The sequence below is a fragment of the Panicum virgatum genome, chromosome 3N, assembly GCF_016808335.1.
Source record: "Panicum virgatum strain AP13 chromosome 3N, P.virgatum_v5, whole genome shotgun sequence".
In the NCBI taxonomy this organism is placed as follows: Eukaryota; Viridiplantae; Streptophyta; class Magnoliopsida; order Poales; family Poaceae; genus Panicum; species Panicum virgatum.
Window position 1 is genome coordinate 1,863,857 of NC_053147.1, and position 20,926 is coordinate 1,884,782.

At 45.2% G+C, this 20,926-nt stretch overlaps 2 protein-coding genes, 1 long non-coding RNA gene and 1 pseudogene across 3 annotated transcripts; 2 read left to right on the plus strand and 2 right to left on the minus strand.

Moving 5' to 3' along the window:
- Positions 1-91: 91 nt before the first annotated feature.
- LOC120663595 (ACT domain-containing protein ACR12-like) lies at positions 92-4,407 on the minus strand. Its single transcript, XM_039942456.1, has 10 exons — positions 4,165-4,407; positions 3,467-3,518; positions 3,036-3,149; positions 2,824-2,918; positions 2,219-2,297; positions 2,046-2,105; positions 1,781-1,836; positions 825-930; positions 687-755; positions 92-568 (listed from the first exon to the last, which is right to left on the minus strand). The coding sequence occupies exons 1-10, from the start codon at positions 4,284-4,286 to the stop codon at positions 506-508; spliced, it is 816 nt and encodes a 271-aa protein (XP_039798390.1). The 5' UTR covers positions 4,287-4,407; the 3' UTR covers positions 92-505.
- A 1,493-nt stretch (positions 4,408-5,900) lies between these two features.
- Positions 5,901-6,373, plus strand: LOC120663900. Its single transcript, XR_005670646.1, has 2 exons — positions 5,901-6,143; positions 6,230-6,373. It is a non-coding gene; the product is annotated as an uncharacterized LOC120663900 (long non-coding RNA).
- Positions 6,374-10,976: 4,603 nt separating this feature from the next.
- Positions 10,977-14,231, plus strand: LOC120663600 (annotated as a pseudogene).
- Positions 13,145-18,639, minus strand: LOC120663599 (transcription factor TGAL4-like). The gene is made up of 13 exons (XM_039942459.1): positions 18,544-18,639; positions 18,251-18,434; positions 17,864-17,982; positions 17,184-17,287; positions 16,932-17,078; positions 15,792-15,842; positions 15,617-15,676; positions 15,450-15,527; positions 15,326-15,368; positions 14,930-15,201; positions 14,411-14,647; positions 13,921-14,063; positions 13,145-13,499 (listed from the first exon to the last, which is right to left on the minus strand). Exons 2-13 carry the CDS (start codon positions 18,349-18,351, stop codon positions 13,418-13,420), a joined length of 1,437 nt encoding a protein of 478 aa, XP_039798393.1. The 5' UTR covers positions 18,352-18,434; positions 18,544-18,639; the 3' UTR covers positions 13,145-13,417.
- Positions 18,640-20,926: the final 2,287 nt, after the last annotated feature.

Genomic DNA, 20,926 nt, shown 5'->3' on the forward strand with positions numbered 1-20,926 from the left:
CTCGACTCGATTTCTTCAACGGTGCAAATGTTTCAGCATAACGCAACTCCTTCAATCACGGCATCAAAATCAGTAACAAAATAAGCACATCTGATAGGGAGCAGGACCAAGCTAGTCCTGGTAATTCGGCAGTGCCTTTTTATTTCATCACAGAAGGCATCATAGCCGAGTTACATGCAAATGGATTGTGCCAACTTACAGACAACACCCAATATGTAAGGACCTTCCAATGTGACCCCTTACAACCGGGATCAAATGGGGTAAAAGGTTGTTGAAACATAAGCCTGAAGCTCCAAGCAGTCCGACTACAAGATATCAGGCTCAGTCAACAACCCAATGTCAATGCCATCTTCTAAGTATACATGGATGCATTTCAGGAACAGATAAGCCATACTTTGTTCACTACAAAGGAAAATTCCATGTGCAAGGCCTCACAGAAAAGGAACTTAAGGGAGAGTTCGTAGCTTCTGATTTGAAGCCCTTGAAATGCTGGACAGCACAGCAATCAATAGCTGTCTTCATCCGTCTCAGGCCTTCGGAGGTAATAGCGCAGACAATTGATCAGAACCTATACAAAAGCAAGTTAAAGAGTGCCAAGTGAACACAGTAAAAAAAAACAAACCATGTTAAGAGATGTGGTCTTGCTTAAATGGCCAATGAAGAATCTAATTAAGACGCAACAACACCTGAGATAAGGAACTGTTTAGTTTTGCACCCCTGTAACTCACGTGGAACTTGTCCTTGGCAACCAAACCCTGTATAAGTATCAGATATGAGCTCTGATGACCTCAACTAGAAGGAAACGGAGATGGAATATAGCATACTTCAGTGTCAATCTCAGCTGATTCCACATCAATGTTTGTGTCAGCGATAATCTTGATTATTTCCAGAAGTAGCCCAGGCCGATCAGCTGTCTCTATGTAAAGCGCGCTGTCAACAAAAACTAATAAGGATAGTAAATGATGTAGCATCATATAATACGTTAATAACCAAAAAGAAATACATAATTTTTATTTCTATGGGAAGTGTTTCTTAGAGAGGGGCAAATATGAAAAACGAAAACTAATAGATAGGCAGAGCAGGTTCTTATGTGAAAGCCAAAATATAGGGAAAATAGGATTCTGACTCAGAGTGATACAGATTACAGGCCGTAGACAAAAGGATAAGGAAAAATCTAACAGCCTAGCCTAGAGTTGCATTTTCTGTGCCTATCCTATCACGATCTAGACCTGTCCATCATACTTAAAACTTTCTATTCTCTAACCAGATCCAGTTCACTAATTTTTTTGGCTTATGTGAGAAGTGATGCATTAGCTCTTTCCAAGCGTCAGCGTGGCCTGAACCTAAGAAGCTCTGGCTTATGCCTTGATACATCAACAGCTAATGCATCTTGTACTAGAAAGATTTGGGATATATCACTTGGGTGTCAATATTTGAAGTTTTCAAATGTATAGGACTTACGCTAGGACAAAACCATACAAGTGGGCAGGGGCTGATCCAGCGTGGGGGCTGGACCCCCCCCCCCCCCCCCCAAATATTTTTTAGCCATGGATGAAGTAGGGGAAGAGGAAGAAGGAAAAGAGAGGAAGAAGAAGGAGAAATAACCCCCCCCCCCCCCCCCCCCAATGTTCAATTCTTGAATCGTCCACTCCACGTGGGCATGCCAACATATCATCAAGCATGTGATGTAACAATTATTTAGAAGTGACCGTACGTTCTTGGATCACGCATTTATGATCAATAAACAGTACAACATCACTAGGAGCTAGCAGAATCAAACCTTCTTTTTGGTCCGTCATCTTCAACAACCACATGAGTTGCAATGTCAATATCAACCTGCCAGTTCAAACACTAAAAGAAGTAAGTTCGGGACGAAGGCGTCAAAACAAAAACCATAGCATAACAGCATAAATTTGAGGCTTACATTTTTCCATGTCATAAATTAAGAAAATTAGCACATTGTAGCTGAAAATATATCTATAGCCAAATAGCAAGGTACAATTTAACATCCGAAATTGCAGAACGAGAAAATGCACTATACTTGCCTTCTTTTCAGGAGGTTTTATCCCAAAAAATTCACCCATTGCTAACTTCTCACTAGATTCCTGTTCACCAATTGGATATGACTACTGTGTTAGTTACACTGAATGAAATAATAAGAAAAAATATGTGAACTAGTGATAAAGCAAATTCACAAACACAAGAATCTGAAACATACAGGATGATATTTCAGAAGGTTGTTAATGATAGTTAGCCGTATCCTCTCTAACATGTCAGGGTCCTCAACTTTGCGCCCGCTAGATACATGCAAAAGGAAGGGGAAGATATTACAGTAGGAAATAATGCAAATATAATTCTCTTATGATTAATGAGATGTGATATAGAATTTATATGGAATCTTGATCCAAAGGTCCTTAGGGTGCTATCCTTTTTTTTCCACCTAAGATTGAACAAGGGACTTCATATGTGCCAGGATTATGAGAGTTCAAAAGGCACTAGGCTAGCTGAGAAATAGTGATAACTTATTTCAACAATTGAATGAGAGTGTACAGGGAATAGGCTAGCTGAAAAATAGTGATAACTTATTCCAACAATTGAATGAGAGTGAACAGGGACAGAGTATAGTCAAGGAAATTGGTCACATGAAGATGAATACAAGCACAAGCATAAATGTGCTCACATTGGGCACTTAAACAAATTGATGCATTCAAAAAGTGAGTATAGTTACATACGTGCATGAACAGTGAGTGCTCTTTAGTTTTCCATACATAGACACAGACACAGACGCAAAAATACAGTAAACAGAAAGTGGCAAGCACCTACAATCGCATAATGTGGAACTTTGTTTGTGTGACGTCAGAGTCAGTTACCGCAGTTCCTTTCGTGACATCAAGGCCAAGGTCCTTGAGTGCCTTCATCTGCAAACAGTAAATACCAGGGCAAAATAATTGACAGGTACGACAAGAATTTAGGAATCACAAAAATATGCTTTTGAGCAGCGCCAATGTAAAGAAAAAAGCATAAGAAATTTATACCGTGTCAAGCAATGCCCCCAACCGGTCTCCGAAACTCAACTGCACAATGGTCGCATCACGGTCTGAATCTTGATCTATCATGACAACTGGAACTGGGACTGCCTCATCAGCTTTCTGGGATAAAATTTTTCCCAATAATTCACCAAAAAAAAGCATCAATCAGTGGCATATTGAATAAGTCCAAAAAGCAATATCATGGTATCAGTATATAAACTGAAGAGGAATACCACAGTATTAAATCAATTGAGAATACGACAGTAGTTAAGCAGATTAGCAGTTTTTATGCAAATGTAAGCAGTTCGTGATGCAGGCAGATGGATAGACAAGCAAGGATATATAATGAAAACTGCAAGGTAATGCTACTAGTTCCACCATGTAAAATATGTTCCACAAAATTGTGCATGAACGAAGAAATAGTTATGTGAACATACTGCTGAAGAAGCTCCCAGCACATTAGCTGAGTTGATAGATTGGCAACATATTCTGGTGACATGATAGCGAAAAAAAATATTAGCACATACAAATAAAGAGTTGGATGAGGTAGCTGCTGCACATGAAAGATCTATTCAGAGAATTAAGGAACTGCATAGCATAAGAATGGATGCATGTACAGAATGGAATCAGATCAAAATACACAAGAGGTTGCACTCAATTTTTTCCAATCCCAATGATTAATTGCACAGCCCAACTTGGCATAGGCGTGGGTACATACAATCATCTAAAGCAATTAGCAAACCATGAACCAAGCAACTGAGTGAAACTGTTGCACCATGATTCTAAAAAGAATCATCCCCGTTAAACCATATTTACTAATTAATCTAGCATGGGGCCTTGTCTATTTATAACAAACAAAAAGGAACTTGCGGCCGCCAACCCAGGTATAGGACAAACTAGGCAAGCGGGCGCGGGGGGCCCGTCGATTCGATCCAAGCAGAACACGATCACGACCCTGACCATCCAAAATGCTGTAAAAACTTTATTAAACCATCCAATGGGCCATTTCAGGGCTAATGAATGAAATTCAGGTGGGGGATTCTCTCCCCTCCCGGTGACCTTCAAAAAAAAAAGTCCAGTAGCACTACAAGCACGAAGAAAACGGCTGCCCGGAGATGGCATCGCTCGCGCTCACCTCCGTGCGGCCGCGAGCGGGGCAGGGGATGCGGCGTGGAGGCGGAGGAACCCTCCCCGCGGCACGCGGGATGCGGAGGGGGCGACGGCGACGAGGCCGTGGTGGGAGGCGGCGAGAGCCATGGCTGCCTGCGGTGCGGCGGAGTCGCGCGCGCCACTCTGCGTGCGGGAGCCTGCCTCACTGGAGTGGGGGAGTTGGTGCTCCGTGGGCGGTAGCGGCTGGCGAAGGGGAGAGCCGGTGGGCTGTCTGGTCTGTCGCCTACGGCCTTGCCGGTGATGTAGCCTAGAAGCGGCTGATGGTGACGTGCGCTTTCTTTACGTGCCACTTGGAGCTATCCCTTCCAATTATTGGATCTGCCTGTTTTGTTTTCCTGTTTCGCAATGCAATTTGCAAACGTCGTCTTCTTCTCCGGCTACTGCGTTGCACGTCATCGACGACCTTTTGCTTTGGGCTCTTGGGGTACGCGAAATGGGATTATTGTATTTTACATGTACATATACATACACTTTGTTTCTTTCTACGAGATTAGGTCAAGAAATGGAATTATTGTGTTTTTATAGAGAGCATGAGATCCTGGCCCTTTCTTCCGTGGTGATGTGCAAATAATAAATTTGATGACAGTTTTTCGCAAAAAAATGACAATTTGGAACCTTTTCAAACCAAAAGACACTGTACTTAATTTTTTTCACCTTTTTAGGGGTGGGAAACGAACGATACGCAAACGTTATGGGCTCAACCGACAGCCCAACCTTGGGCGACGGGGACAACAGATGGACCGAGACCGTAGGGACTTTTTTTCTTTTTTTATATTTAAAAAAATACAAAATTTCAAAAATATATGGTGGTTTCAAGAAATTTCAAAAATGGACCCCTGTCGCCCATTGGGGAGGCGACAGGTCCCCTGTCGCCTAGGCAACGGGCGACAGAGACTTTTCTGTAATTTTTTTTCTTCGAATAGGTCCCTGGCGGGGGACGTGGTGCAGGGGGCCGGTCGCCCCCCCAACGGGCGATAGGGGGCCTGTCGCCCCCCCCCCCCCACCCCCACCGGGCGACAGGGCAGGGCTGCCCTATATAACGCCTCCCTCCTCATTTAAGCCCAAAAATTCTACCAAAAATCCAGAAAAAAAAGAGGGGTGTGGAGAAGGGAAGCAGCGAAGTCCTGCCGGATTGCGCACTTGTGATCTGCAGGTAATTATATTTAACTTATGTATTTTTCCATTGCCCGCTGCACCTGCATGAAGCCAAAGTTATTGCATTTGCCCTGTTCGCACATCATTGCCGCTTGTGCAGAATCTGGATTGCAGCCTGGAGTATTTGTGTCACCCTATTTCAGCAAGGAGGCAGCTACATCCACCTGGGGACATGAAATATACGGGATTGGCATAGTTGGACCCTTTATTACGGACCGGGAGGTAAAGACTTATGTTCCAGATCCAGCCGCTAAGAAAGGCAAAGGCCGTCGTCAGACACGTCGTATAAGAAATGGTATGGACGAGTCCGAGGCAAGCAAGGCACAAAAGCGTTGCAGCCAATGTGGAGCATTGGGTCACAACTATAAAAGGTGTCCTCAGAATGCAATTCACTGTGATGCAGACGCTGGTCCTTCTGGAAATCCAACAGATGGAGCACCTCCTACGTTCAGACCACCATTGTCGAGAATTGCTCGTGGAAGGCATTCAGTGTCGTGATTTAAGTCATTGTAAGTTCATTCTGTCGACTCGGTGCTGTTGCTTGGTGGCACAATCCAAAACATATAAGGTGTTATATTGTTGAATGTGTTTCTATACGTATGTTTACCTTTGTACTAATCGTGCAACCCTATTTGAATGTTTTAATGCAGGTATGGGCTCGTTGCTAGACCCTGTTATCGACGCGAGCCACCGGTCTTTCGCCGCAGCAGTTCAGCGCCGAGCCCTTGGAGTGCTACGACCGCGTCCACCAGGAGAGGTCATCTCTATACACCAAGATTGGGTCGAAAGGTATGTATTTAAATTTTATATGTTAGTTCCATTGTTTATTTTATAATATTTGTACTCACTTTTCTTTGTTTGTTCCATTGTTTCAGGTTATGTGAGTGCGGTCTACTGACTCTGGGCCGTCTTGTGGAGGGTGGGATTGTGAAGCTCGACCGATCCCTCCTGACGGCGCTAGTGGATAGATGGAAGCCGGAGACTCACACGTTCCACCTCCCATGTGGGGAGATGACTCCGATGCTGTAGGACGTGGCCTACCTACTGGGTCTCCCTATCGTCGGTGATGCTGTAGGTCCGCGTGTGGTGCCGGCTTCGTGGAAGGATGACCTGGAGGAGCGCTTTGCTCCGGTACAGCGCGTGGCAGCAACAGGACCGATCAATCCGCACCCGCGAGCCGCAGGTCCTTCAAAGACCTGGTTGCTACAGTTTACAGTACGTATTTCGTTTCATCTTTACACTATGTTTTTAAAATTCATATGTTTCATTGTGAGTTTAAATCGTACATCATATTTGTGTATGCAGCCTACCCAGTTGGATGCGGATGCGGACGAGTATAGTGTGACCAGATCACTGAAGGCGTACCTGCTATGGTTGTTTGGTTACATCATGTTCAACAACACCCATGGCAACTCCGTCGACAGGATCCTACTTCCGTATGCACGAGAGATTGCGGATGCAGAGGATGACTTACCGCCCTACAGCTGGGGTTCGGCGGTATTGGCGGCCACCTACCGTGGACTCTGCGACGGGTGCAGCAAGACCGATGGTGAGGCTATTTTCTCGGGGTGCCCACTCCTGCTTCAGCTTTGGTCGTACGAGAGGATAGCGGTTGGTCGCCCTATCGTGAGCCAGGAGCCATACCACGACATCTTGTACGACGACGACGAGGAGGGTTGGCCCACGATGGGTACCCTCTGGAACTGGCTTCAGGTACATTCGCGGAAACTCTACTTCTGTCTTGGTTAGTTACTCGATACATGAAGCTCATTATTAATTTCATATGTTTCGATGTGCAGAGATCTTGGGCGCATGCCCAGGTTAGGCGCGCATATCCTGAGTTCGTGTCGGAGCTGGATATGCTGACGCCAGAGAACGTTATCTGGGAGCCATACATCCAGAGGCGGTGGCGAGACGTGCACCTTTAGGCCTGTCTCCACACTGCTCTGCGAATGCGGGCATGTGGCTTACTACAGCCGTTTTTGTTTACGACATCGCGGTTGAGGCACACTGCCCGCACAGGGTCATGAGACAGTTTGGACAGCGACAGGAGTTACGGCTTTGGACCGAGTCGAACAGCACAACCACAGGTAATTATGAATGCACTTGTATTATTCAATCGTATCGAATATAACAATTTTTTTGTCTACCACGTTTGTAGGTTGTCGAGGAGTGGCATGTCGTGCTCAGCCATTTGGCTCACCACGATGCAGCCGTGGTTGGAGCAATGGGACGATGCAGATGAGAACGTGGTCGAGCCGACAGGGCCACACATAGACAGCTCTTTCAGGGCTTACTTCACCTGGTACTTGCCTCGGACTCGGGCTCGTTTGGTCTTTCCTGACACGAACCCGCAGCCACACCAGGCGAGTCTTCGGGATGGCTACGCCAAGCACCACGTGGAAGCATTAGCTGGCGCGGTGAGTCTCTTCATAGTGTTTGCGAATGGATTCAAATTCATAATATTATTCAATATGCAAGTAAATTTTCCATTACTAAATTGAATGCAGTTTCGACTTTGCAATATGATGGAGGCGGACTGCTCCGCTTACCTCACGAGGGTGGATCACGGTTCCCCTATGACCCAGGTTGAGCAGAGAGAGGCATGGTCCAGGCACCATGACCACTTGCGTACAGTACTGCACGATTTTGGTAGCCGTGTGGACTATGAAGAGAGCCAAGGATCGTCCCAGGCCTCGACGTCGTTCCCGTGTCCGGCGACGACGCACTAGCGGACCTCTCAGCCAGATCAGGGGACGCCAGTGGAACACTACTGCAGGTAACATGGATACTGAATTTAAATAATATCAGTTCTTGCTATATTTTTACTAATCGACACAAACAGGATTCGGTCCCTCTTCTTCCTTCGGCCATACTGGCCATTGGGGCCAACAAGGATCCCACTTCGTCCCACAGCAGGGGATGGGAATGTTTGGAGGGACAGCGCCAGTTGGGGGACCGTACCCGGGGATGGGACCGCCGCCATCGACACCAGCCTACCCAGGTTAGCTTATGATTCATATGTCATTTTCTACATGTTACTATGAACTACAATAGTGTACGCTGACGTGCAAGTTTTTTATGCGTAGGATTCTATCCAGATGCGGGCGTCGGATCTTCTTCCTCAGCACAACCTGGTACATAACACTCTCAATTTTTTCACAAAGTTAAGACGCAACATATGTTGGTTCACATTTACATATTATGTAGGGTTCGTCTCAGACACGTTCGTTCCAGATAGCGGTGTCTTCAACTTAGAAGATCTCGAGAACTTCACTTCCCTCTCACCCGCGGAGCAAGGTGACCCCGATGTCTTGGGCTCTTCACAGCTAGGAGGAGCACCACTTGGTTACTCTCAGCAGCAGACACCGCAGCCTTCTTTGCGTCCTCAGCGACAAATGAGGTCTCCGGATCGTCACACTTACTCGCAGGGCCATGTCCATGCCCAGCAGAGGGCGAAGAGGGTCCGACACCGTCGGGGTGGCTAGATATGACTTATGTTTGTATCTCGTATGTTTCTTTGTAATGACATAGTGGCCGAACATTTATGTCTTATGGTACCAACGATATTGTCTTCTCGTTGTTATTAACTACTTTTCATGCATACGCCTCTGTTCTCTCGCGCATTTTCCATTAGTACGAATTATAGACATTGAAACCATAAACTAACATTTATTTATACACAACAAATGCAAACTTCCATGTTCAGTACAACACATATCATAGATCATGTCATGAAAATCATCTACATCGTCATCCGAGTTCTCATAGGGTGGGGCTGCACGAGAGTTTGAAAGCTTGGACGAATCTCCGGTTCTCTGATCCTATCTTGGAGGCCAAGGTTTGGGGGGCATAAAATCATCGTCGTCGTCATCCCAGTTAACACAAGATGGTGCTGAAGGTGGTGCGTTACGACTGGACGAACCTCAGGTTTCCTGATCAGGTCTTGGAGGCCAAGGTTTGGGGGGCATGAAATCATCATCGTCGTCTCAGGTAACACAAGATGGTGCTGCATGTGGTCGAGTACGACTGGACGAACCTCCGGTTCGCTGATCAGGTCTTGGAGGCCATGGTTTGGTTGGCATGAAGTCATCTTGGTCGTTGTCGAGGTTAACAGAAGTTCATGATGTAGGTGGTGCATTATGACTTGATGAACTTCCGGATCTCTGTTCATGCGGACGCAAAGTTGTATTACCCGACGATCTTCGTCACCTCCTTCGTCTAGTTTGAGACATAGGGCCACCGAAGATTAATACCAATTTACAGAAATTGGGTATTGATTTGTTAATCAACTCCGTGTCCTCAGAAAAATCCTTGCATATAAATACAGAATAATATTATAGTTTCAAAAATATGAATTAAAAATACATTTAAATATTAGATCTGAATGAAAGTTACCTTAATGTGTATCTCATACACCTCTGGCTGCATCTATATCTTAGCAGTACTTTCTAAGAATCCAATAACATTAGGATGATTCGCAAGTTCACATATACGCATGTATACCTTACGGCGTTCTAGCAGGTGTCCCTTTAGATCTTGCGTTGTAATACCATGAAACAGTGTGCAAACTTGAAACCCTAATACTTTGGCCATAACCATCTCTATCGTACCATCCACAAGTGGATCCAACTTCTTTCTAAGCACAAGATCTTTCACGATATCAAGTATTATAGTAGATTTCACTTCGGTCCAGAAAAAACCTCCAAAATTGGAGGCAGCCATGGCGAAATGCTGAAATAACAATAGCTACTATTATTCTAATATTACAATCCAATATTTCAATATATAAAGATTACTTCTACTCTGATTCATAAGAAAATCACAATGAAAGGTCAAACGTTAATACCTGCAGATCACAGATGCGCACTTCGGCAGGGCTTCGCCGCTTTTCTTCTTCTCACCCCTCTCTTCTTTTTTCTATTTTTTCTGGAATTTTAGAGAATAGAATGAGGGGTGAGAGGGGAGGGGGGTTTAAATAGGGCAGCCCTGCCCTGTCGCCCGGTGGGGGGGGCGACAGCCCCCCTTGTCGCCCGTGGGGGGGGCGCCCGGCCCCCCTGCACCACGTCCCCCGCCAGGGACCTGTTCGAAGAAAAAAAATTACAGAAATGTCCCTGTCGCCCGTTGTCTTGGGGACAGGGGGCCTGTCACCCCCCATGGGCGACAGGGTCCATTTTTGAAATTTTTTGAAACCGCAATATATTTTTGAAATTTTGTATTTTTTTAAATATAAAAAAGAAAAAAAGGCGACCAGAGGAAAGATCAGTGCGCAATCCAGCCCGTTCAACATAACTTCACTCGGCGGGCCCAACCAACTTGCACCCTCTCGACGCGATAAAAAAAATGTTGCTCTCGACGGCCCACTCGTTCAGCGTGGTGAGAAGGGCTAAAAAATTCCTTGGAAGCCGCCTCCGTCCCCGACGCAGCCGGGAGGAAGAGGAAATGGAGGGGCGGCTGAGCCCATCGTTCCCACGGCGCACGGGCGCACGGCCATCTCATCCCCCCCCCCCTCCCGCTTCCTCTACCCCCGCGCTCCGACCTCCGACTCCAGACGTGGTCCTCACTCGCCTGCCTGCCGAGGTAATAATCCTGCACAGCGCTGCTCCCTCTGTTTTGGTTCCCTCCCGCGGAACACGTGCTTCCTGCCCCGTGGAACTTCGTTCAGATCAAAATGATACGTTTCTCGTTTTAAAAAGAAAAATCATATGGTTCATAAATAATGTTGTGAATAATTCTTGGTCTTTTCTCTTTGTATTCTTTGGTTCTGATGGATCTTGGCCCAGTGCTTCGATCTAGGCAGGATCTAGTTACCTGGTTTGCTATAGGCTGCAATGATGGAATTTTCTCCGAGCCACTTGCTCTGAAACTGAGATAGATGGGCGCATGCTTGTTAATTCTATTTTCTTCCCCTTGTCAGCATTCTTGCTTGGCTGCATTGGTCAGTTAGTGACTTTCTTAATTTCAATGCTTGGGCCAATCCAGTTTGTGGTAGTACTTGTTATTTTCTTTAGTATGCTCTGAGGCTCTGAGTTATGCTAGTTTAGTGATACGAGAGGCCAAACTTTTAGATATTGTTACTTCAGATTTCATTTGATATGTTTGTGCTTTGATTCCAAAAAGGCAAAAATGTTCGACGACCTAATGCCATGCTTAACATATGCTGCTTTCTGGAATTAATAGACATAATTCTTATAATACAACGCACAAGTGTTTCTCCTCATGGAAGTCAAATTTCACTGCTCTGCTGAAAAAGACCTGCTGATGGAAACTTTGATGCAGATTGGGCCTTGGTAATGCGGAAGAAGTGGCCTAGTTGTAAAAGATAGCAATGGGGATATCCAAGGTGACCGGCATCTCTGCAACAGCTTTTCTTGTCACATCTGTGCGAGATGGGCATGATAATTGTTATGCTTCCTTTCCTGGCCACCAGTTTTGTTGCTTTCATTGTCACGATTGCATCCCATAATGCCATCAACCTACCTTGGATCTTGGGGAAGAACTCAGTGGGAAGATTTCCTCTTTGGTCAATTGTACTGTTTGGCCCTTTCTTGATGCTTGCTCGGGCATATGCAATGGCTAAGAGATACATGAGGAAGGAGTCTGTGCATGACAAGATCGTGGAAGGCTTTATCTGGGAGGATGGCCGTTTCTCTTGAAACATTTGACCTCTGGAAGCCCATCTGTTATAGATTGCACTTGTGAGCTGCCAAGAAGTTCCTTTGTTCCAGCAGACGAGTATCTTTGTCTTGCAACTTGGGATACAAGAGCTCCAACACCATTTCAAATTGAGCTTGCTGCACGTTGGGCTTGTGAAAAGAGATCAAAGGGGAAACCAGTTTATGTCCATTGTGCATTTGGTTAGTAGTAATTTATCTCTTGCCATACACTCAACTTATGCAGAAAACTAATTTTTCGATGGCATCTTGGTGTTCTTGTTGTGTACATAATTGTATTTCCTAGTATATTAATTGTTATGTTTTTCTTTGTTGGTTGATACATTAGACCATGGAAGAAGTGCTTGTGTCGTGTGTGCAATTCTAGTAGTGTTGGGTATCGCTGAAACCTGGAAAGATGCTGAGAATATCATCCGTGAAAGGCGAAAGATAAAAATGAATGCTCTTCATTGGAAAACCTTGGAAGAGTGGTCCAATCATCGAGTTTTTCAGAAAAAGGGAAATTAATTGTACTACTTTGTGATGTTAAAGCATGTTTATAATCTCATGAAACGGTACATTTGTTTAGTCCATGGTAAGTATGCAACATTCTTGATTTCATATAATTCCATGCACACAGCAATCATTTGTACATGAGAACTATTGAGGTGTTAACTGACTTATGGATGCTTGCTAGTTATATGTAGTATAGGACTCTTGTGGTTCACCCTTTACAGTCACAGCATATCGATGTCTCAGATTGTTGTGCACTGCATAATCTTATTTATTTTGGAAGAAATTATCTCTATTTTCTAGCTTTAAAGATCACTTGAATTTATACCCATGTTTGGGATGTAGTTTTTTTCACCCACCTTGCTAATCAATTATGAGGAGACATTATCTTTAATACTTTCCTTATGTAACCAAGCAGGTAGATACAGATAAATGCTGCAACATAATAACCAAATGTAGTTCGGGTAGTGTATTAGAAAGTCTAATAAGTTACTACAGAGTGGATAATTCAAATTTCAAATTACTAGGAAGCTCAACCTCAATCATCCAATTCAACTAATCTGGTGGTGGCACAAGGTATTTTAGTTCTGCAGTAAGGCAGTAACCAGTGATTGCCTGTAGTAATTGCAGAGTGAATTCTCTCATTATCTAGGAAGAGTTGTTCTGAGAATTTACTGGACAACCAAAAGAACACACAGTACTGGACAAGTTCCTGCACTTTTTTTAGAAACACTGACTCCCCCAAAAAGAACATTCTAGTAACAGTCCTTGTTCTGAAACCTCATTACCAGCTATCTGCAGTGGCGCTCAGATATCTGCTGGCATCCAAAACTTCTCTTCCCAGTCTTTTTTGCTCTTGCTCCTAAGCTGAAGGTTAGTTCCCGCAGCATGCCTGAATCAGAAGGCTGAAAATTGGCTTTGGGATGGTTGTGCTGCAATGCTTATCTCCCCACAATTGCCTTCATCTGCCACCAGTATCCTGCAGGCAATACAGGCACCAGCAATAAAAAATAGATCAGGGAAGCATCTTGAAAAAAAAAATATGGTACAACTATTCAACTAATTCTTTGAGTGTATAGAATCAGCTAGTTGGCCAAACATCTAGAAAGAAAGAAATATGCCATAGCATGGCCCTTTCTTTAAGCGAGTTTGGACTTTATTTTTTTGTTATGGTTGCTTGCTGACTTTTAATTGCTGGTAGGAGCGCGGTCCAATCCATGCTGATTTAGTATGCACATCGTTGTATTAATTTAGCATGCAGAAACTATGGCTCACTCTTATATTAATGTGTATTTGATTTGTCCAATGATTAGTGAATACCAACTTCAACAACTAGAGGTTGGGCACTTATTTAAGTCAGATGAAGGTAGGGACCACCGTAGGAACTGCATGATGCTTACTCTCGAGGTCGAGAAGCCCGGAGGGAGCTTAGGGCACGAAGACAGTTGTGATACTCGCCAATGGCCAAGAAACATCTAGCTGCTTGCCGAACTGTCAGAATCCGATGCATCTGATGAAGAGTCTGCTGCCTCAAGTTATCAGCCTGGGAATGACATGTAGTTTTAGCACAGGTTTCAGGAACATTAAGCTTGGCATCCTATTTTATGTAAGCACAAGTTCACAACTGATCAACAGACTTTTGGTTACCCCATGTTGTTAATACTTATACAGATGCATTCCAAAAGAATGTTGATGCATGGTTAGTTGACAAGTCGTTTCTTTCCACAATGCAGACACATCAGACATCAAGTTTCAGAAATGTTGAGGAGGTTTAAGGTGTTATCAGATGCATAATGTTGCCATGAATACAGTATTGCTACAAAAAAAATCACGTATTTCATTGCTCATGGCACATCGATTGAGTTTCAAGATTTGATGAGAAATCATCACCTGTATCACAAACACTTCAAGGTTTGCCAGCTTGCCGAGGGCAGCGGCCATTTGGCCCATGAAGCTCATGTTAGCGTCGTCAATCAGAGATCCACCGGCCATGGTGTCAGCTAGTGACTGATGCAGCTGCTCCAGGCCCTGGGAAAGAGCTTCCTCTGCCTGCTGTGATGACTGCTGAAGGTTGCATATGCCTACCATCTGCTGCTCAGTCAGGGGCTCTAGCTGGGGTAGCAGTGTCTGCAGCCACATGAAAAGTTTTTTTAGTGATATAGAGAAAACCATGTTTGATCTTCATATTTAGCTTGAATCCAATTTTAATCTACTGATTTGATTGGTGAATGAACTAATTCACTGTAATATCTTACTTTCAGGTAAGCTTTGTGCTTGACCTGTGTCAGGTTCATTTGTAACAAAAGCACCCTTAATTCAGCTTAAGAATCTAGGAGAACTTAGCTGTGTATGTATAATGTAGACAGTAAGATTTTGGATGCTTCAATCATGTCAGACACAAGTTTGTACCTTGAGCAGATCAGAGGGCCTGAATCCACCCATCCAAAGAAAGCAACGCTCGGCAGGGGTCGTCCACACCCCCGTGATGAGGTGGAACGCGTCGGACTTGGCTGCCACGGCCTTGAGCTGGAAGAGCTCGTCATGGTGGGTCAGGGTGTTGTCGACGATGGCTCTGAGGTCACCATCTGGCAAGTGCGCGTGCAGAGCTCCGTGCAGCTCGGCCATGCGCCGGCCATGTTCGTCGAGCCACCGTGCGTACTCCATGTCAAACATCCCGGCACCTGAACAAGGCCGCCACTCGCCAGTCAGACAATGAGACAAGTGGACCGATGGCACATGTTGATAAAGAAAGAATATAGACAACAACTGAAGAGAATGTTGAGAAATGAGGATCAGATTAGGCACCTGAGCTGGTGTTTGCACCTGGAGCTCCACCAAGAAAGAGGCCCTAGACAGGAGTTCAGATTTCATTAATTCAGATGTTCAGTTAGTGGTCAGAAGGCAAAATACACAGGAGTTGTAAGTGTACCTGGGAACGGGCTCGCTGCATGTCCTGTTCCATCTGAGCAAGCTTCAGCTTGCTGCTCTCAAGCTGCTGAATATAAGCCTATGGCACATTGACATAATTATTTAACTGTCAAGAACTTGGGAAAGTCACTGCTGAAAAGTTTCAGTTTCCAAATAGCTGATGCTCACCTTCTTTCGCAGCCGACTTTTGCGTGCAGCTTCGCGATTCTGAGCAAGCCTTCTTATTGTCTGCTGACACCAAGAGAGAAGATAAAACTCATTTATCTAGGATTCTCAAACAGCAGACACACCCTGAGGATATGCACTGCTGTAAAAAAGGTAAATGAAATAGCCAGATAGAGACCTTTGGATCAAGAGTCTTTTCAGTTTTTGGAGTGGAACTTGTAGCCATGTTCTGCAGCAGTGAAATGGAATAAACAGGTACAAATAAACAGGTGTGAAATGGATTAACACAACTTCTGTTCATCTTGGTGCATTACATCAAGCAGAAATAAAAAAACATATAGTGTACATTTGGTGGAAGCCATCCACTCTTACAACAGATAAAAATTGGTTTTGTTTTTTGTTCAAGTTGTTGTCACGCCCTAATTTGCAAAGTTTCTTTTGGTTAAGTGTGTATCATCCACTTAATATACAATGTTTCTCACCAAATATATCTTGTCAGTTGATCAATTGACCAGAAAGTACCTAAATCGCCACTTACCCAAAGTTACCATTATTTAAGAATCAGTTGGTGCATTTTTATTAAGGCACAAGTTTGGAAGCTATAGGTAATAATAATATTGAAATAATGCTAACTTGTCTCCTTTTGCAGCACCAATTGCAGTACATGATCTATCATGCACTAACCTAACATATCCTCTATAGGACTTATCCACACCTCTAACAAAAGATTGGTGATCTAGAATAACTAGAATGGTTAATTCTTCTTAGGCACATAGCTAGAATATATGACTAGTTCTTGTAGAAGATTGTAAACTTGTAGTCCGTCATCGTACAGGAAAGGTAAATCCAATTGAAAATTTATAATAAGTCATCATATTCTCCATCTAATAATACTAGCCGTACACAAAAACACTACTCCAGCAGTGCAACAAGCTAAGTATCAGGGTTTAGGGGAGCAAGTAGAAGCTTTTTTTTCTTACTATTTCTCCAGGGGCCTTGCCGCCTAGGGGCCAAAAGATTCACGTAACATATTGGGATTGACGATATTGGGAGCAGCAAGATGATAAATGCCCTGGAATAATGTGTTCCTCTACCAATAGGAGAATGAAGCTAGCGGCAAGAGCATTTTGGAAGTTGTGGCCTTGTGGTCTAGCCAGCGACATGACGCCAAGATAGGGAACAAGATACACATTGCATTTCCATGATTAAGGATGAGAAGGAGAGATGGATTCAGAAGCAAAGAACACATCCAAGAGCACAAATGCATTAAAAAAAACCTGCGGAGATGCGGCCATGGGTATCAAAGAGAAATGTGTACCTTGTGCTGAATCTGCTGCTGTGGAACTTGATCAAACTGGCTTGCCATGTTTGTTGCGGCTCCGAGCTGGTCTGAGGAGTGGTTGCTGTTGTTCCTGCTGCTGCTCTCCGAGTCGTCTGTGCTGTCTGCCGTCAAATTGGAGCCCTCCTATCGTGCAAAAGCAAAAGGGAGAGCAGTTGCAAACCAGTGTTCTTGCTCTAGATGCACAGATAACTCTATACCTGTAGGTTTCAGCTAGTCCATAGTCCATACCTTGGGTGTGTGAGCAGACCTCATAGGCCAAGCTGGGAAGATGTCCAGTGTAGGCGGTGGCCTAGCTGTAGCCGTTGCAGTTGAAGCAGCAGCTGTGGGAAAGGCTGCAACAAGATATCATGGGGAAGGAGGAGATCAAGACATGCATCCAAAGTACTCTACCAGAGGTGAAACTGAAAGGATTTATTGCCATTGGGATTACAGGGCAAGGGGAAGGAAGTGGGGGCCACTGTGGCAGTGAAAGTGAGCGGAGCTTTTATTCTCTTTGAGCTTGTGCCTGCAATGTGCGGAGAGCCAGAACCCAGAAAGTTGGTAGTGTGGTACACTGTTGTACTACCATGGAGATCAACTCGTTGCACTCTATATAGAGAGAGGAATCACAAGGTATACACCACACACAAGTAGCACAGCTGCACAACTGCCATCCTGCTGCTCTTGCATGGTTGCTTTTGACTACAATGCCCTAACGGCCTAACCTATTGCAAAAGTGCCTCACAAGGTTGTGTGTTTTTGTCCTTGGCCAGCCACAACCCACAGAGAGAAACAGTTGTATGCTCAAAAAAAAAACAGAGAGAAACAGTTGTGTGTCTTCTTGGTCTTGGTCAGACCTGGAGAGAGAGAGAGAGTGCTTTCAAGAGAGAGAGAGAGAGAGAGAGAGAGAGAGAGAGAGAGAGGCGTACGCTTGGTGTCTCCATGATGAGCTGTGGAGGTTGCAGCCTGTTGAGTTCTTCTGAGGGCGGCAACTTGATGCATGAGAGCCTCTTCCAGCTCTCCAAAATAGGTACCTCCTCCTTGGTCACTGCCAGGCATGTGAAACGGCAAGTAGTGACCATTAGAGGTTGGGTAGAGCAAAAACATTAGAGACAGTAAGCATGACGAACGCTGGGGAGAAAAGACGACCAATATGTCAGAAGATGGTATCCAGAGAAAAGGAAACGCAAACATGCATAGAACTTAAAAACATGTGCAAGGTGCTGACATTCATCTTTAATTTTCATAAATCGTGGTCAATTGGCAAAAGACGAACATTTTTTTGGGTGTATGGGGGGTGTTCGTGGTCGTCTTACAAGAAGTTTGCAGTAGAGTTGGCGATGGCACCATGGAAGCCATAGCCAAGAAGAGAAGGATCCTGACTTGAATGACTAGTACTACTACTAGTCTGTCCCATCCCGTGAGGCACCAAGAACAATGCAAAATCCTTGTGCTTCTTCAAGATTGACTAGCAAGGAGTAGCAACCTGCTGTCTTCTGTCTGCATCAAGAATGCACCCAAAAAAAAAGCAAATCGGATGTCCATGATGCCTCACATACACGGCTATCTCAGAGAACGCATGCAAAGGAGGTTGACTCAAAGAACATACCAGGATTCAGAGATCTACAGCAAAGCAAGAGCCCAGGAGACACCGAAGTAACTTGGAGCCTTGGAGAAGTTGGAGGGCATGCAGTATACCCTTTATGTTCTCCAGGGCCGTACCGGCAAATCCGGAGGCTCTGTGCGAAACAATGCACTGGGCCCTAGTGGCCTAGTGCAGAATCACAAATGCCAAACGATAGTAGCCGGCAAGCGCGATGTACTGTGTGAAAGTGTAAATGTTAGAAGTCCCACGTGTGACTGGCAGTCAAATCATCACACAAGGCCCAATAAATATTTTTTATTCTAGAATTTTTATTGTTGCTGCAACAATTATTATTGTTTGCGCAAGAAAAAAAATTATTACGGAACAAAAGAAATTTGTTCTAGCAACAAAACACAGTGGCCTGGTTTATTGGGCCGACTTTAGGCCCAAAACATGGAATTCTGGAGAGATTGGGGTGCTGCGACAGGTCCACTCAGGGTCACACGCGTGACCCCGAGCAGCACCCATGCGAAAGGAAGCGGCAAGCGATACGCCTACGATAATTCATCTTCCAGGAGCAATTTAGGCCACGTTTTGCCACAAATTGGGCCAACAATCAATTAAATTAAATTCTCTATATAATTATACTTAATGTATACCTAGTATTTTAGGGGCCCTTCGAATTTGGTGGCCCTGTGCGGTGGCACGGCCCGCACGGGGCCAAATACGGGCATGATGTTCTCAGTAGCTCTTGCTCACACGCAGCTTCTTGTTTGATATGACACTAACACTATAATAGTTTCAGGCCCTGTTTAGATCACAATCTGTAAACCCCGTAAACGCAAAAAAAAACATCACATCGAATGTTTGGACACATGCATAGAATACTAAATGAAGTCTATTTACAAAACTTTTTGCATGGATGGGCTGTAAATCGCGAGACGAATCTAAGGAGCCTACTTAATCCATGATTTGCAACAGTGATGCTACAGTAACAATTCGCTAATTATAGATTAACCATAGATTAATTAGCATCATTAGATTCGTCTTGCGATTTACAATCCATCTGTGTAAAAAGTTTTATAAATAGATTTCATTTAGTATTTCAAATTAGCAAGATTTCATCGCAAAATTTTTTTGCGTTTCATCTAAACCTTCTATAGGTGTGCCAATCCCACAGTTCAGAGGAAGATCTTGTCCTTATAGGCTGCCTTTATATGGTGATTTTGTTCTTCTCTATCCTTGCGTGAGAGAGAGAGAGACGGGGCTGGGGAGAAGGTCTAGGGTCTTGTCTTCACTTGAAAACTTTTGTCATGAAGCCACAGGAATCCCAGGCTGCACTCTTATCACATTGGAACTGACTGCTCTCTCCTTGGTTGGCCCCAGCAAGTCCGTCTAATTTATCTTTCTTTATTGCATGACCTTCTTTTGTTCCAAAGGTTGAAACATACATGTAGGATAGACGTGGGTAGCACTTGAAAGAATTACAGTTTCACACACTGACGACAACACAATCATATGAGCTATTGAAAGTAAATGTTGCTACTTAGCTTCCAAATGATTTCTTGCAGCAACTAATTTTCTGCTCAACGATGCTACACCATCCATCACATATAGACTTTGACCATGCATGTGTATCAGACTGTAACATCCCGAAAATTACCTAAATAAATCGTGCGCTAAAATTTTGCTTCGTCGTTAAGCTCGAGATCCCTCCTTGAAACCCTAACCCCAGTTCTGCCAGATCTCCCGATTCCCCAAGGACCCGACACCCGTATCCAGCACCCTATTTCTCCTCGACCCGTGCGTCGCGTTCTCGCGCGCCCGGACGCCAAGCGTGGCCGACAGGCTCCGCGATCGGCGCCGTGATCCCGGCGCGGATCCCTCTCTCCCTCTCTCCTTTTTCCCTTTTCTTTTCCCCTCCTTTTTCCTTTTCTTTTCTTTTTTTCCATTTTCTTTTCTCCTTTCTTTCCTTTTCTTTTCCCTCTCCTTCCCTCTCCTCTCTTTCTTTCCTTCTCCTCTGCCGCGCGCCTGGCCCGCGCCCTCCCCTCGCCCCTGCTCACCCGGCCGCGCTCTCCACCCGGGCACGCCGCCCTTGGGCCCAGCTCCGGTCGCGCAGCACGCCCGGCCCGGCCGGTCCTCCTCCCCGCGCGCCCCCTGGCCGTGCCCCACCTGCCGCCCGCGCCACCACCGCACATGCGCGCGCCCGCCTGAGCTGAGCCGCGCCAAGGCGACACGGTGCCGTGTCGAGCCGAGCGCACAGCGCCGGCGACTGCGGCACAGCGCCGCCTGCGCGCGGTCACCGCTTGCCCAAGGCACCGCCACGCGGTCCGCCCATCGACGACCCCCGCACAGGGCCATCGGCGACCCGCCGTCGCGTCCCATCCCGCTCGCCGGCCCCGCTCCC

Coding starts and splice junctions, on each gene's coding strand:
- LOC120663595 (XM_039942456.1), bottom strand. CDS start 4,286: ATGGCTCTCGCCGCCTCCCACCACGGCCTCGTCGCCGTCGCCCCCTCC. Junction 1,837..2,045: donor TAAAACCTCCTGAAAAGAAG/GCAAGTATAGTG, acceptor TTGAACTGGCAG/GTTGATATTGACATTGCAAC. Junction 931..1,780: donor GATGACGGACCAAAAAGAAG/GTTTGATTCTGC, acceptor TTTTGTTGACAG/CGCGCTTTACATAGAGACAG.
- LOC120663599 (XM_039942459.1), bottom strand. CDS start 18,351: ATGGGACAGACTAGTAGTAGTACTAGTCATTCAAGTCAGGATCCTTCT. Junction 17,288..17,863: donor TCATCATGGAGACACCAAGC/GTACGCCTCTCT, acceptor ATCTTGTTGCAG/CCTTTCCCACAGCTGCTGCT. Junction 14,648..14,929: donor GGCCCTCTGATCTGCTCAAG/GTACAAACTTGT, acceptor ATGTGGCTGCAG/ACACTGCTACCCCAGCTAGA.